The 16,529-nt window shown below is 40.7% G+C and overlaps 1 protein-coding gene across 2 annotated transcripts in view; it reads left to right on the top strand.

Moving 5' to 3' along the window:
• Positions 1–16,529, top strand: part of ODAD1 (outer dynein arm docking complex subunit 1) — a 288,579-nt gene that overhangs the window by 151,027 nt on the left and 121,023 nt on the right. For both annotated transcript variants that reach the window (XM_073657770.1, XM_073657769.1), the window contains 2 exons: positions 5,491–5,573; positions 8,505–8,673. In XM_073657770.1, coding sequence (XP_073513871.1) covers positions 5,491–5,573; positions 8,505–8,673 — 252 coding nt within the window. The remainder of the gene's footprint in view (positions 1–5,490; positions 5,574–8,504; positions 8,674–16,529) is intronic.

Here is a 16,529-nt window from a genome sequence, read left to right as displayed (position 1 = left end):
TTATATAAGGCCATGAATGTCACATACATATAATGAAGAAGCAATACGGCGCTGCCATCATACTCCGCGGTGGGCTGCCGAGATGCGACTTACTGTTTGTAGGTCTCATGTTACGCACTGCAGGAATATAACGTTATCAGCTGTGTTTGGTAAATGTGTTACAAGCTGCTAAAATGGAGGAAGAAAACAAGGTTAAAATATGTTTACTTGTCCTTATAATTTAAAGTGGCAGATTCCTCTTCTTGGGTTCAGATGCCCCAGGCTGACTGTAATGTTTTTCTCTCTACTTTAAAGGTAGCCTTGGAAAAAAAAATAAACTAAAGCTGTCTTAGAAGATTTAGATGATCACACTTTGGGGGAAAATATAGTTTTACAAATAAAGTGCTCTACAATAATGACCTCCTTTGTACTCAGCAGAATACATAGAGGACTCGTTTGGCAACAAAAATACAACTGTATAATTGGTTTTATGCCTTGCAAAAACAAGGGAATTATGTACTCTTTTTCTTAGGAAATAAATGTGTTTTTTTTGTATAAAGCAGGTCCACCATTCTTAAAGTGTTTTTTTTCCAAATATGACATTCATCTCCCATCTATAGAATGCACCCACAGCGACTAAAACATTGCACCTCCATTTTTTCTCACTGAACTTGTTGCAGTACTTGTTGCAGTCCGATAGACAATGATTGGTACAAGAGGGCACATGCTCAATTGCCACTTGCTTCAAAAGTTCTCACTGCAGTCTTTGGACTTGGGACCCCTGTTCTAACGATTGGTCAGAGTACTAACATAGGGTTTCACAGCGATCATTCATTTATCATTTGTGAGAAAAATAATTAAATGGAATCTGTCAGCAGGTATTTGCTATGCAATCTGAGAGCAGCTTGATGTAGTTGCAGAGACCCTGATTCCAGTGATGTGTCACTTACTAGGCTGTGTGTTTTGTTTAAATGCAATCAGTGTTTTATCAGCAGGAGATTATCACTACAGGACTAGGTGCCTCGTGCCTCCTGGTCCAACCACGCCCCCATCTGTCATTAGCAGATTTCTGCTAACAGTGTACACAGAAAGCAGCCAATCAGTAGTGTGGGCGGGGTTATACAGAGCTCAGCATTGTGAGCTCTGCTAGATCTGCAGCAGAGAAAACTGTGATTGTATCACAACTGCTGCACCCAGTAAACTAAGTGATACATTACTGGATCCCCTACATCATGCTGCTGTTAGATTACATAGCAAAAACCCTGCTGACAGATTCCCTTTAAAGGCATTTATTAACATTATGTATCATTTTATCAACAGCTATTTATCCCAACAAGCCTACGACATCCATACTCAGCTACGCCTGGCGCATTATGTCAGTAGAGTAGGGGCATTAGCAGATGCAATCTTCACAGGCACCAAGAGTGTTAAGACAGTTAAAACCAACTTGTGCCAGCAATGTTCCTCCCATGTAATTCCCAACAGCAACAAAAATCAAATAACCTTCCACCAAAAGTTTTCAATAAAAAATCATATGTCAAGTTAATAGCCCACATTCATTATTAATAGTTGTCATTTTTACAGTAATTCTTTATGTAAGCAGTTTACATGAAACTTGTCATCTCGGAAAATGCTATTTATCTATTTATTGTAGATATATGGTTAATCTGCAGGCAAATAGCATTACAGTGCTGCCTGGCCGCTTTACTGGAAGTGCGGCTATCAGGAAAAAGTGAATTTATTTCCTCCCAGGAGCTGCCAGCTTTCAGTCATAGCTGCTCCTAAGTAAGCACCTGTTCACACCTATTTCTTGTTTTGGAAGTGTCGGCCAGTTTTTTCTGTTTCTATGTATAAGCTTTGACTGAGCATTCCGCCTCTATGCCACAGGCGATTTTAATTACAGCAGGATCTTATTGTCCCACACACAAACAGACATAGTCTCTCAGAGAGCAGTTCACATTGATAGGGTCCTAGTATTTTGAGAGACGCCTTATCGTGGCTACCAGGTACACATGAATTGGCCAATTTATGCGCTAAGATTTTTCATTTATTTCTATTTTCTAGAGCAGTAATGCTATTCATATTTCATATATTTCATGTTCGCATACGACGCGCCCCCTGGGCCGTGGGGTACTCGGCGGCCAGGCCTCTGGTTGCCGGTATGGGGGATATCACGGTGGCTGGCCCGGTCCGTGACCCAGGGCGGTCAGTAAAAAGGGGGGTTTATATTTGTATGGGGTTTTTGGAATAGTGTTCGTGACGCCACCTGTGGAATGCAGCTAAAGGGTGCCGCCACTGTGGAGCAGTCCTCTGGAGCTGGTGTTACGGCAGCAGGGATGGTGTGGCTCTCCACAGGTAGAGCTGGCTCCAGGGCAGTGTAGGAAGTGTAGGTTGCGCTGGGAGTTGTAGTGCTGGGAGGGAGAGATGGCGCAAATGAAAGAAGGGACAGAGGCAGTGCGGTGCAGTCATCCGAGATTTTTTTACTCACAGTTCTTATGAGGGTTCCACTGGTGCACTGTACAGTTGTCTTCCTCCCACATTGCGCTGTGTTCACCAGGCAGGGGTTCAGCACTTCCTCAGGCAGATCAGAAGTACCTGGCAGAACCCCACTTTCTTGTGTTCCTAGCTAGACCGTCTTCACGCTGGGTCTTTCTCCCTCCTGCCCTGCGCTGCCCACTCTCAATCCCGCTCGGGTGCTCTGAAGTCCCTCCTGTCTCGTTGGAGTTCCCGGACCTGCTTGACCCTCACGGGGATTAGAATGAGGCTTCGGCAACTGACTATATAAGCCAAAAGCCTCCGGTTTTCCCAGCCGAGACGTAGAGTAGCACGGCTGGACTAGGGGCCGGTCCTCTTCCTGCGGCCTACGATCCCCCTGTCTTCTGACAGATGCGGGGCGTATGGGTGCCGTCCTGCACTCGCCATACCCCCTAGGATCCCTTCTTAGATCGGAGCCGACTCCTCTGCTCCCCACCTGGGCCTCTAGGACTATGCCCTACTTGTGGAGCAGAGCTCCTAAAGAGACTCTGCTCCCTGACTGACTTCAGTCACTGACTGTCCTTACTCAACTGCCACCCTAAGATGGCTTCCCCTTTTATATCTCCTTCTTTGGTGCTCCCCTAAAACTGCTTCCTCCACCCACACCCACTACTGGTTCCCCCTACCTCTGGGTTCCCCCCACTCCAGCCAGGGACAGGGCTCAGCAGGAAAACACATTGCATCTTGCCCTTCCAGCCGGCCTGGAGCAGTGTAGTGTTGGATGTAGGTGTGTGGGTCCCGGGTAGCACTCCCTCATTACCTGAGAGTGGGGTACCACACCTCTGGGTGAGGTGCAGTACCTCTGTGGCGATTGAACCCTCAGGGGCGCCACACATACCTAGTGTTACAGTGTGCTGCCTTGTTTGTTAGGTGAAAACATAGCTTGTCAGTACTCAGACACATATGTGTCTAACTCAATCTTAAAAACCAACTAAATACCCTGCTTTTTATCACCTTTTTATTAGCACTTGCTGCTTACTGTTACTTTTTTGCAACAGAGTATTTTTATACTTTTGTTTTACTGTGTCCTTGTGTTTTTCAATCTTAAAAAGGCCTCGAGTTATGATGTCACTGAAGTTCATAGGTCAACTTGTGAAACATGATGTGGAGCACAGCAAAGGGTGATGGCCATAGGGAAAGGGAGTAAAGCCTAGTCCCAGAGTTCAAACACTTGCATATCAGCATAAAGACATGGTTAGGTGACTTGACTGGCCCACGAGGAGCCCTCATTTTGGTTTAACTAGAACAAAGGTTCTGAACCAAGCCCTCTCATCCAAACATCAGTGTCTGACCTCACAAATGCTCTTCTGGATGTCTGGGCAAAAATTCCTACATGTACACACCTAAATCTGGTAGAAATCCTTCCCACAGTAGAAGAGTGGAAACTGATTTAAAGAAGTTGTCCGCTACTTTTTTTTAATTGCCCAATGTATTCAGCATGTGGGCAAAAGTATATTTGTAAGTACCTTCTGTTGCTGATAATGCCTGTGAGTGGCGCTATCCTTGGCCACTCACAGGCATCACATGACCCCGGCTGATTTCACGACAAGTGAGGCGTGACTCAGCGCTGGGGTCCCGGCGGTGGCTGCTGGGTTATGGGCGGGGTTATTCCCCACATCACACCCAGCATCCTCCACGCGCTTTCCCAATGAATGGGGAGAGGGAGTTAACGCGGTGGATGCCGGGTGTGACGCAGGGAAATAACCCCGCCCACAACCCAGCAGCCACCGGTGGAACACGGAAGAGGGACCCCCGGCTGCAGCCTGGACGTGTCGTGATGTCAGAGCCGGCTGCAGCCGGGGTCACGTGATACCTGTGAGCGGCCACGATAGCGCCACTCACAGGCATTATCTGCAACACAAGGTATACATTGAAAAAAGTGCCGGACAACCCCTTTAACTGCAAAGGAGGGTCCATCTCCATATTAATACCTATGGATTTAGGTCATAAAAGTTCCTGTAGGTGTAATGTTTGGGTATCCCTATACTTTTATCCATATAATGTAGGTTATCCCATCAGGACCTCCTTCATCCATATGTTTTCTTAGGGCATATAGTAGTTATAATGGGTGATTTGCTAATCAGAACCCCACTCGTTAAAATGAAACAGATCCTCAAGCAGCTCTTCTCTCTGCCCACCTTGACTTGATTGACAGGTCTCTCCTTATTAGATTATGAAAAGAAGCCTGCCATTCATCTTCAGGCTTGTATTGTAAGTTTTTTTTTACTTATATGTGTATTTTAAAGACTTTGTGAAGTTTGATATGGTGAATACACATGCAATTGGAAACTCTAAGTGTGTATAACCTCATATCAAGGAAATCAACCTTGAGATATGGGGTCGTCTCATCTGTGACTTGGGCTGATCATTCAATTTACCCATAATGTGTTTAAAAATATCCATGCGCTTAGACTGAAGAAATATTGTCGTCTTGAGTTAGCTCTCTCGGAAAAGCCCCCAAGCCTTATCATGTCATCTGTGAATATAGAGAAAAACAGCAGCGTCAATATCTTTTTAAGGCCAGCTGTCAATTAGCGCTGGGTTTTCTTTCTTTTTCTTTTTTTTTTAGACATTAGTGCAGTGTCACACACAATGACTGTCATTTAATTTCCTGACAAATGAATACAAAGGAGTCAAACACATATTGCTGCTGACCTGCAAATTTGATCAAGGAAGAAAAACAATGTCCTAGCTGAGATTTGTTTCACTGACGTTTCCTACTTGCTTAATATGGAATAAATGTGAAGTCAGGCATGAAGGGGTTAAGGTAAAAATTCAAGAGGGGGGGGGGGGATTCATTTTTCATCCTGTCATGTAACATGATGTTTCTCCTAGTTTAACGGCAATTTGCTACTGTGCAGAACTATTGGAAATGTAACAAATGTGTAAGGATTTTGCTGAATGTGGTACATTTTATTTCTTTAAGAGGAAGCAGCCGCTCTGTATTTAATATGATATCTTCTTGGTGTATTGCAGTGGAGGATCGCAACTTTGCCTTATTTAATTATGTCAATGAGCAGAACAATGAAATTGAGAGGCTAACAGAACAGATAACAGAGGTAGGAGCATGTAATTTATTAATATCTTACATACTGAAAGAGTACATTTTTTTGTAATTATTGATCAGCCTTTGAAATGTTATCAATCTTTGTAGTTTACCCCATGATTATAGTTTACTTCTTTCTCTCTCAAAAAAACATGCTAAAACTGCTGTTTAAACTTTCTAGCTCATATTCTTTTACAAGCTGCTTTGAACTGCAGCTGTAGAAAAAAATCTATGCTCAAAAACTATTTACAAACACTTTCTCCATGTGTAAGCGTCTCTGCTTCCCTCACCTATGCTCAGACAGTGAGAGTGTCTGTAAATAGTGTTTGATTATGGATTCTTGCTAGAGCTGCAGCTCAAAGCCACTTGTAAAAGAGCAATGACAAGGCAGTTAAAACAGAATTTTCAGCTCAAAGAAGCTTGTAAAAAAAGCATGAACAAGGCAGTTAAAACAGAAATTCCAGCAGTATTTGGTAGAGAAGGAAGCAAAATAAGCTAAAGTTATATATTACACAGACCCATAACTTTGGAAAGCGTGACCAATAATGAAATTAAAAAAATGTAGTTAGTCTTTATTGTTTTAAAACTAATACAACTATTTACAAGGGGAGATACATACTTAGTAAAACTTATTATGGTTTTCTTTGGATCCATATTAGTATTCTTCCAAAATTAAATATAATATTAATTTTACAGATCATGAAAAAGATACCATTTGCATGTTATTAAAAATAATCCAGTAAATAGTGTATGTCAATGTGCAGTCCACCTAATGAGCTGAGTGCTGGTGGACATGCCGACTCAGTCACTTTCCTCACAGTTGGGTGTATGCATACTGATCCTTTTTTCATCTCAGGACAACCCATAGAAATTGATTATTTTTCTTACACAGGATAGATAGATAGATAGATAGATAGATAAAGTTACATATGTGAGATAGATAGATAGATAGATAGATAGATAGGGCTGGAATCCCACTGTGACCAGTCTGTGTATGGGGCCCTCACATATTCCCAGACTGGTCAAGGGGGGATTCCAGCCCAACAGAAATATTTCACCTGGAATTCTGTAAGCACCTTCTCCAGGTCCATCGGAGCACCACCAACAGTGCCTGTCGGGCTGAGCTGGGCAGATTCCCTCTACATCTAGCAGTTCTGAAGAGGAGGCTGTCCTTCCAGGTTCATCTACATAGTAGCAATCCAAGCTCCCAGCACCATAAAGCATATTGGTGGTCCACACAAACCAGGACCCCAGGTACAGCTCACCCAAACCCAACCGGACCAAAACACCAATCACAGCAGCCTGACAAAAGTCAGAATCAAGAAGATAGTAGACGACGGCCAGGTGAGGTATGTCAGTGACTGGAGGAAGATATCATCACCTCACAGAAATAGAATGTGACCGTTCTGTTCATGGGATCATCGTGGGACCCTCAATATTTGGACTGCAGTGGACAGGTGAGGATGAGGTTAGTTTATTATTTTTCCTTTATTACAGGTGGTCATGGACTTCGGGGATGAGGTGCTAGGTGAATATATGGTGTTTTTTTTATTTTTTGCTGGTGCAGAAAACATCGGGGACAAGATGTAGGTGAGTATAATGTGTTTTATTTTTATTTGCATATTTTTTTATTAATTTTAAAAAATTTTTTTACTTTGAGCACAGGCACCGCTGGTGAGAGACTACTGCTCCCATCCAGCGGTACCTGCACTCACTGTTTCCTATGGCAGCAGGCGTCAGCTGATGGTGGTAGTAGTACATCAGCCGGCGCCTATTACCCGCGGTAAGCTTTTTACAGCTGGTCACTGTCACAGCTGTGGCATCATGCTGACACCTGTCAGCATGATCTCACAGCGCTCTGACCGCGATAATGCTATTACCGCCAATCAGAGCCTGTGTTTCCTGCGCTGTCACGCAAATGGCAGCAGGGAAACCGGGTATATTCAGCTCCCCCATTCCCATGAATGGGGTCCATGTTCGGGGTTCGGGTACTGTTCTGGTACCCGAACCCAAACTTTTAATAAACTGTTAGGCTCAATTAGCCGAACCCGAACAGTCACGGGTTCAACCATCACTAGTTGTTACAGCAGACAAAAAAAAACCGCAATTCTGGAGTTTTGATTTTTTTTTCTCGCTATGCCGTTTACCGATAGGATTCATTTATTTTATATTTTGATACATCGGACTTTTGCAATGTCAAATATGTGTTGTTTTTATTTCTTAATTTTTAATGGGGAAAAGGGGGGGTGATTTGAACTTTTATATTTTTTTTTCATATTTTTTTTTAAACTTTTTCTTACTGTTCAGTTTTTTTTACTTGAACCTGCGATCGTCTGATCGCTTGTGCTATATACAGCAATGCCACAAGGGGTTAAAGGGCTTTTCTAGGAAGACACATTGAGAGCCTGTAAGGATTCTTCAGAATTATTATTTTATGGGGAAAGCAATTGTTAAGTAATACAGCCATGTCAAGGAAAGCTTACAAATTACAGATAAGAATGTTGAGAAATCATCAATTCTAGCAAGCGCAGATTCAAGATAACTACGCTGAAAAATGATCTATCATTTACAACTCCAATATTTTGTATCTGTATGTATATAGGTGAATATGACATAGATGCACCGAGCTGGTCAGATTCTTTTATGTCTACTTATTCTTTTTTTAGTTACTCTTCTTGCTTTAATTTTATTTTCCATTCTGACAACTTTAGCTGCTAATACATATTCTCTGTTTTATTATAATTCATGTATTTGATGTAGGAATCTGTAGATATGCAGTAGGACAAAAATTGAGATAAAAGACAAGGTGTCATAACACAGATATCACTAAAACATGATTTTGTCTGAGAAGTCATCCACTTTCCCCAGGATGCAGCTTTGAGCAGACCTCTTGGTTTAGATGTGAAGATGTGACGGGGATGTGAAGAGTGTCTGTATTTTACAGATCAAAAGAGAAATTGAAGAATTCAAAGCCCAGGGAGTACGACTTGAGCAAGAGCACCGGTCAATTCTCAAGAACATTGAAGGCAAACAAGAGGAGGCTGTAAAACAAGCAGATGACTACCAACTGCAACTCAAAGGGGTTATGAAAATTTTAGATCAGCTGAAATCAGGTACGCATTGTGTTTGTGCTGAGCCCTACAATCCAAGGTTATCTTGTCAGACAACATATTAATAAGCTTCCAAACACATAAAAACAAAAAAAGTCCCTAAAAACAGTCACTTTACAAACAATTAGAAGAGAAATAGAATTCTCAACTTGGTGTGTTTCTTCTGTCCACTTAAAAGGAACCTATCAAGTCCCATAATATTTTTAATATAGCTGCATTAAATTTTCTTTCTCTAAAACCAATTGAGAGTCTCCTTGGTTGTGTGTTTGGGATCATTGTCTTGCTGAAATGTCCACCCTCGTTTTATCTTCATCATCCTGGTAGATGGCAACAGATTTTTATCAAGAATGTCTTGGTATATTTGTCCATTCATTCTTCCCTCAACCATATGAAGTTTGTTTGTGCCCTGGTGCTCTGCTTACATATTCATCTGTATGTTCTTATGACGGCTCACTGTGCCTTCACTGACCTGCCTCCTATTTTACCTAGCCCCATACTACTAGATGCATTATGTAAAATAGGAAGCAGGTTAGTGAAGGATCAGTGACCACAGTGACTGAGCACAATCCTGCTGACAGGTGCGCTTTAAGAAAACCAGCTGTGTATAAATTTTTATTAACAAGGCCCCATGTAGGGGAAGATTAAGGATAGCCAAGGCCGTGCAATGGCAATGTTTTTCCCTTTATGGACAGCACTATACATAACAAAAGAGGATGCTATGTAATAAAGGGACGTGCTATACATAATAGGGGAGTACACTATGTAGTAAGGGACAGTGCTATACATAACTAGGGAGGATGCCATGTAATAAGGAATGACAATAATACATAAAAATGGGATGGCGCTATACATAACAAGAGAGGACACTATGTACTAACGGGACAGGGTTATTCATAACAAGTGAGGATGCAGTGTAATAAGTGGCATTGCTATACATAATAAAAGAGGTCACTATATAATAAAAGATGGCAATATACAAAAGGGAGGACACCATGAAATAATATGATGGTATATGTAGCAAGAGAGGGTGCTATGTAATAATGCTTGATACTATACATAATGAGGGAGAATGTTATGTAATAATGGACAGCACTGTACTTAAGGAAGAATGCTATGCAATAAGGGACAGAATTATACAGTACATAACAAGAAAGAACACTATATTATAAGGAACATCATTAATAAGAGAGTGCACTATATATTATGGGACAGTGCTTACTAATTAGAAATGACATTAGGTAATAATGTATACATAGTAAGAGAGTACACTATGTAATAAGGGATGGTGCTGTACATAAGAGAGGAGGAAGTACAGCATGCTGCACAATAAGAGAGGACACTATGTAATAACAGGACAGCACTATACATAAGGGAAGGTTCTATGTAATAAGGAACGGTGTTGTACATAACAAGAGGACATGCCATGTAATAAGAGACAGAAAAATATGATAATAAGGTTGGAAATTATGTAATAACGGGCCAGTGCTATGCATAACAAACAGGACAAAATGTAATAATGGTACACAAGTATACATAACAAGAAACGACACTATGTAACAAGAGATGGCATTATAAGTAATAAGAAAGAACACTTTGTAATAAGGGATGGAGCTATGCATAATAAAATATTGCACTATGTAATAACAGAATGTCACGATACATAATAAGAGAGAGAGTTTTACAAACTCACTAAAGAAAATATAAATTGATAAGCAAGCATTGTGCCCCCTCATTAACTATAATTAGCCACTTTTCTCTGCCCAATAAAAATAATTAATTAATTAGAAACTATAAATCTTCCCCAATTCATTACCAATCACTGTCCTGTGTCATAACCAACCCACTGTACTCCTTCCCTCAGTTAATTAAAACTACCTATCCTCTGTCCTCCCCCCAAGTCATTACAAGTCCCTGTTCTATGTCCACTCTCCCTCTAAGTCATTACAAGTTCCTGTCCTGTGTCCTCCACCCCAATTCATCACAAGTCTCTGTCCTATTTCCCCTCTTCCCACAGTTCATTACAGGTCCTTGTCCTGTGTCCTCTCCTCCCCAATTCATTACAATTCCCTGACCTATGTCCTCCCCCAATTCATTACAAGTCCCTGTCATATGTACTCCCTCTCCCAGTTCATTACAAGTTCTTATTCATGGTTTGCATAGATTTTTTTTGTAAGTCAGTTTTGAGTTTCATAACATTTTCATTTACCAGACCATGGAGCTGTGTGAGGGCTTCTTTTTTTGCTTGACAAGCTGACTCTTTTATTGATATCAGTTTGGGGTATATATGACATTTTGATAGCTTTTTATTGTGCATTTATTTTAGGGAGGTGACAAAAAAATGCAACTCTAGCATTTCTATTTCCTTTCCATATCTCCTTTCTCTATTGGTTAATTAAATTTATATTTTCATAATTTTCATAGACTGGGCTTTTACAGATGCGCCGATACAAAATATGCGTATTTTTTTTAACATTCTTTATTTTTAATGAGTAGAAGGGGATGATTTGAATCTTTACTAGGGTTGAGCGAGTATGTTCTGTCTGAGTATGCTCGGGCCGAGCTCCGAGTATTTATAGCTGCTCGGTGATAAGGTTAAATCGCTCCCGTGTGCATGATTTGCAACTGTTTGACAGTTTTATTACATGTGAGGTATGCGTAAGAAATAGACATTCCTCACATGTAATAAAACTGTCAAACAATCGCAAATCATGCACATGGGAGCGATTTAACCTTATCACCGAGCAGCTATAAATACACGGAGCTCGCCCGAGCAACTGTTTGACAGCTTTATTACATGTGAGGAATGTGTAAGAAATAGACATTCCTCACATGTAATAAAGCTGTCAAACAGTTGCAAATCATGCACATGGGAGCGATTTAACCATATCACCGAGCAGCTATAAATACACGGAGCTCGCCCGAGCAACTGTTTGACAGCTTTATTACATGTGAGGAATGTGTAAGAAATAGACATTCCTCACATGTAATAAAGCTGTCAAACAGTTGCAAATCATGCACACGGGAGCGATTTAACCTTATCACCGAGCAGCTATAAATACTCGGAGCTCGGCCCGAGCATACTCGGCGAAAGGGTTAATAGAACATACTCTCTCAACACTAATAGTCTCTTATGAAGCTCATTGTTCAAGCTGCAATGAAACAATAAATAACACACACAGTGAACTTCTGAAAGTATTAATAATGTAGTAGATTAGATTTTATATAAGTACTACAAAAGATTAAATAATCTATATAGATTACACACCAAATTATTCTAAGCTCAAGCACTCCATAAAATCGATTCTTTTATTGAGACAAGGTGAAATAGATAATTATTAGTGTTTTACATTTTGATCATTTCTGCTCTTAACTATAGACCACACACCCATTTTGTTGCTCCCATCAAATACGAACCCATTTTTCTGCCCCACACCAAATACAAAGATTTATTGCTTCTAACATAAATACAGATGTGGTAATCCTCAAGTTGTAAGATGGCATTTTACTTTATTAAAATAACCATGTAGAAATGTAGAATGTTGTCTGACAAGTTTTACACTGCCCCATGTATACAGGATCAGATCCAGAACCAACATTAATACAAGCATACAGCACAAGAAATATCATCAGTACATGAATAGATCACCATAACCACAATCAGGACATGAATACAGGAACAGAACCAACATCAATATATGAATACAGCTTCATAGCCATCAACAATACAGGAACACAGCATCAGTAAATAAATACAGCACCAGAACCACCATAAATATATGAATATAGCACAGGAACCAATATCAGTACATGGATACATAACGATAACAATCATTAGTACATGAATACGGCACAAGAACTACCATTAGTACACCACTACAGCACCAGAACCACCATCAGTATATGAATGCAGTACCAAGCTTAGTACAGTGATCTACAGCAATGTCAGGTCAACCATATGCATTTGTATATTATGAACCTACAACACCCGGTATGTCCTTAAAAAGAACCTGTCAGCAGCATTTTACTAAGTAAAGTACAGCCAGGGCCATATTGGCGCTGTCATACTAATTAAAATGATACCTGATTTGAAGAAATCAGTTTTGTAAATTTTTTTAATCCTTGTTTGAAGTTTTCTTGTATTCATACCTTCGTGCATCCGGGAAGGTATGTCGGCGGGACTGTGGGTAAGGTTCACTTTAAAAGGTTTGTCAGGACCTAGGTATTTGATGCTGTACCAACAGGATAAGCCATTAATATCAAATTAGTGGGGGTCCAGCTGACTTTTGCTCTGACCGGCACAGGCCCCTAAATAAAAATATCTGCTTATGCTATGTCTTTGAATAAATTATTACCCCTCACAGTACTCCCTGCACAAAATATGTCCCCCACAATGTATCTCTTCTGCACTGTGTGCCCTTATGAACTATAACATCCACGATGTCCCCACTTAAGAACTATCTCACCTTTGAAACTGCTAAAACTCTTACTGTCGCTCTTATTCACTCTTGTCTGGACTACTGCCACTCTCTTCTGATCGGTCTCCCTCTTACCAAACTTTCTCCTCTCCAATCCGTCCTGAATGTGGCAGCCAGGGTCGTATTTCTGTCCAGCTTCACCGATGCCTCCATCTTGTGCCAGTCATTACACTGGTTGCCCATTCGCTACAGGATCCAATATAAACTCATCGCTCTCACCCACAAAGCTCTCCACAGTTCTGCACCCCCTTATATCTCCTCTCACATCCCTGCCTATCACCCTACACGTACCCTCCCTTCTTCAAATGACCCAAGACTAGCATCCCCCATAATCCGAACCTCGCACCTCCATCTCCCAAGACTTCTCTCATGCTGCGCCAGTTCTCTGGAATGTTCTACCCCAGACGATCCGACTGATACCTAGCCCCCACATCTTCAGGCATGCTTTAAAAGCCAATCTCTGTAAACAAGCCTACCACCTCAACTACTCAGTAAACTAACTTTCCCCTGTTCCCTCCTAAATATTATTCTGAATCTGCACTCTACTATTCATCTGTCTCCACACCCTCCATGCACACGATAACTGCACCCGATACTTGATTATTGCACTTAAACATACGGGCTGATGACCGGATCAAGCAGCTTTATGTGAAAATCCCAATTTATTATAATTGCTAGACCTGAAATAACAAGCACTTTTCACCTATTGTGTCCCCCCCATTTCCTTGTAGATTGTAAGCTTGCGAGCAGGGACCTCACTCCTAATGTAACTGTTTAAACTGTCTTAAATTGTATTGAATTTATTGTATGTACATGTCCCTGCTTAACTGTAAAGTGCTGCGGAATATGTTGGTGCTATATAAATAAATATTATTATTATTATTGTTATTATGGTACCACCCGATCCCTCCTTATGACCTGTCTCCCCTTATGAACTATAGCTGCCATACTGTCCCCTTATGCGCTATAACTGGCACACTGTCCTTTATGAACTATAGTCTCTGCTTTGTCCCCATTATAAACTATAACCTCTACACTATTTCCTTATAAACTATAACCACAACACTGTGCCCCTCATGAACTTCAACCTCTACACCATCCTCCATTATAAACTATGGCCTCCACGCAACCCCCTCTTATAGAGAAAAAAATTAATTGCTTTTTTCATTTAAAGCAAATTTGCTGTAGTTGATTGAGGCAGATAGTTGATTACATTTTGTGATTTACCACATGTCTGTTTGTGAAACTGTCGTACTATTAGTATTCCAAGTATAGTACATAACAAACAAAATCTGGTCATCCATATTGTCAGTTTAAACAACAGGTTTATCATGTGCGGAAATAGCTTTACGACCAACTGTATACACTCCAAGTGAGAACTCTGGTGACCAATTTACAGTCCAATCAATGTTGGCTTTGCTAACAGCTTGTAAAGGAGGCACATGGCTGATAAGTATGGCTCTAAACATAATTAATCTCCACCTCCACAGATTACTTTGCCTTGCCATACATTCATTTTCCCTAACTAATTCACTGCTGGAGTGATCTTCAAAAGGCCTTGATGCACTCTTAATAGGAGTGTTTGAATAAAGGTTTACTGGAACAAGGCTATAGTGAAGTGGACAAAAAGATACCAAGTACCCTCCAATATACCGTACATAACTCTGTAAGAGCCTTCAACACTACCGTTCAAAAGTTTGAGGTCACCCAGACAATTTTGTGTTTTCCATGAAAACTCATACTTTTATTTATCAAATGAGTTGTAAAATTAATAGAAATTATAGTCCAGACATTGACAAGGTTAGAAATAATGATTTTTATTTGAAAGAATAATTTTCTCCTTCAAACTTCACTTTCGTCAAAGAATGCTCCCTTTGCAGCAATTACAGCATTGCAGACCTTTGGCATTCTAGCTGTTAATTTGCTGAGGTAATCTTGAGAAATTTCCCCCCATGCTTCCTGATCCCCTCCCATAAGTTGGATTGGCTTGATGGGCACTTTTTGCGTACCATACGGTCAAGCTGCTCCCACAACAGCTCAGTGGGGTTGAGATCTGGTGACTGCGCTGGCCACTCCATTACAGATAGAATACCAGCTGCCTGCTTCTTCCCTAAATAGTTCATGCATAATTTGGAGGTGTGCTTTGGGTCATTGTCCTGTTGTAGGATGAAATTGGCTCCAATCAAGCGCTGTCCACAGGGTATGGCATGGCATTGCAAAATGGAGTGATAGCCTTCCTTATTCAAAATCCCATTTACCTTGTACAAATCTCCCACTTTACCAGCAACAAAGCAACCCCAGACCATCACATTACCTCCACCATGCTTGACGGATGGCATCAGGCACTCTTCCAGCATCTTTTCAGTTGTTCTGTGTCTCACAAATGTTCTTCTGTGTGATCCAAACACCTCAAACTTTGATTCGTCTGTCCATAAAACTTTTTTCCAATCTTCCTCTGTCCAATGTCTGTGTTCTTTTGCCCATATTAATCTTTTCCTTTTATTAGTCAGTCTCAGATATGGCTTTTTCTTTGCCACTTTGCCCTGAAGACCGGCATTCCGGAGTCGCCTCTTCACTGTAGACGTTGACACTGGCGTTTTGAGTGTACTATTTATTGAAGCTGCCAGTTGAGGAGCTGTGAGGCGTCGATTTCTCAAACTAAAGACTCTAATGTACTTGTCTTGTAGCTCAGTTGTGCAGCGGGGCCTCCCACTTCTCTTTCTACTCTGGTTAGAGCCTGTTTGTGCTCTCCTCTGAAGGGAGTAGTACACACCATTGTAGGAAATCTTCAGTTTCTTGGCAATTTCTCGCATTGAATAGCCTTCATTTCTAAGAACAAGAATAGACTATCGAGTTTCACATGAAAGTTCTCTTTTTATGGCCATTTTGAGAGTTTCATAGAACAAACAAATATAATGCTCCAGATTCTCAACTAGCTCAAAGGAAAGTCCATTTTATAGCTTCTCAAATCAGCCAAACCGTTTTCAGCTGGGCTAACATACTTGTGCAAGGGTTTTCTAGGGTTTTCTAAACATCCATTAGCCTTCTTACACAGTTAGCAAATGCAATGTACCATTAAAACACTGGAGTGGTGGTTGTTGGAAATGGGCCTCTATACATCTATGTAGATATTGCAATAAAAACAAGACGTTTGCAGCTAGAATAGTCATTTACCACATTAACAATGTATAGAGTGTATTTCTGATTCATTTAATGTTAGCTTCATTGAAAAAAATGTGCTTTTCTTTCAAAAATAATGAAATTTCTAAATGACCCCAAACTTTTGAACGGTAGTGTATACATGGCCAGACAAAGGATATAAATTATAGTTCTAACTCCCAGAGTAAAAAGCCAAAATTTCATTTTTGAATATTATTCAAATAT

This window comes from Phyllobates terribilis, unplaced genomic scaffold (genome assembly GCF_046119375.1).
Source record: "Phyllobates terribilis strain yellow unplaced genomic scaffold, ASM4611937v1 Scaffold_12__6_contigs__length_324123572, whole genome shotgun sequence".
Lineage (NCBI taxonomy): Eukaryota > Metazoa > Chordata > Amphibia > Anura > Dendrobatidae > Phyllobates > Phyllobates terribilis.
The sequence above is the reverse complement of the archived record's forward strand: the minus strand, read 5'-3'. Positions and strand labels throughout refer to the sequence as shown.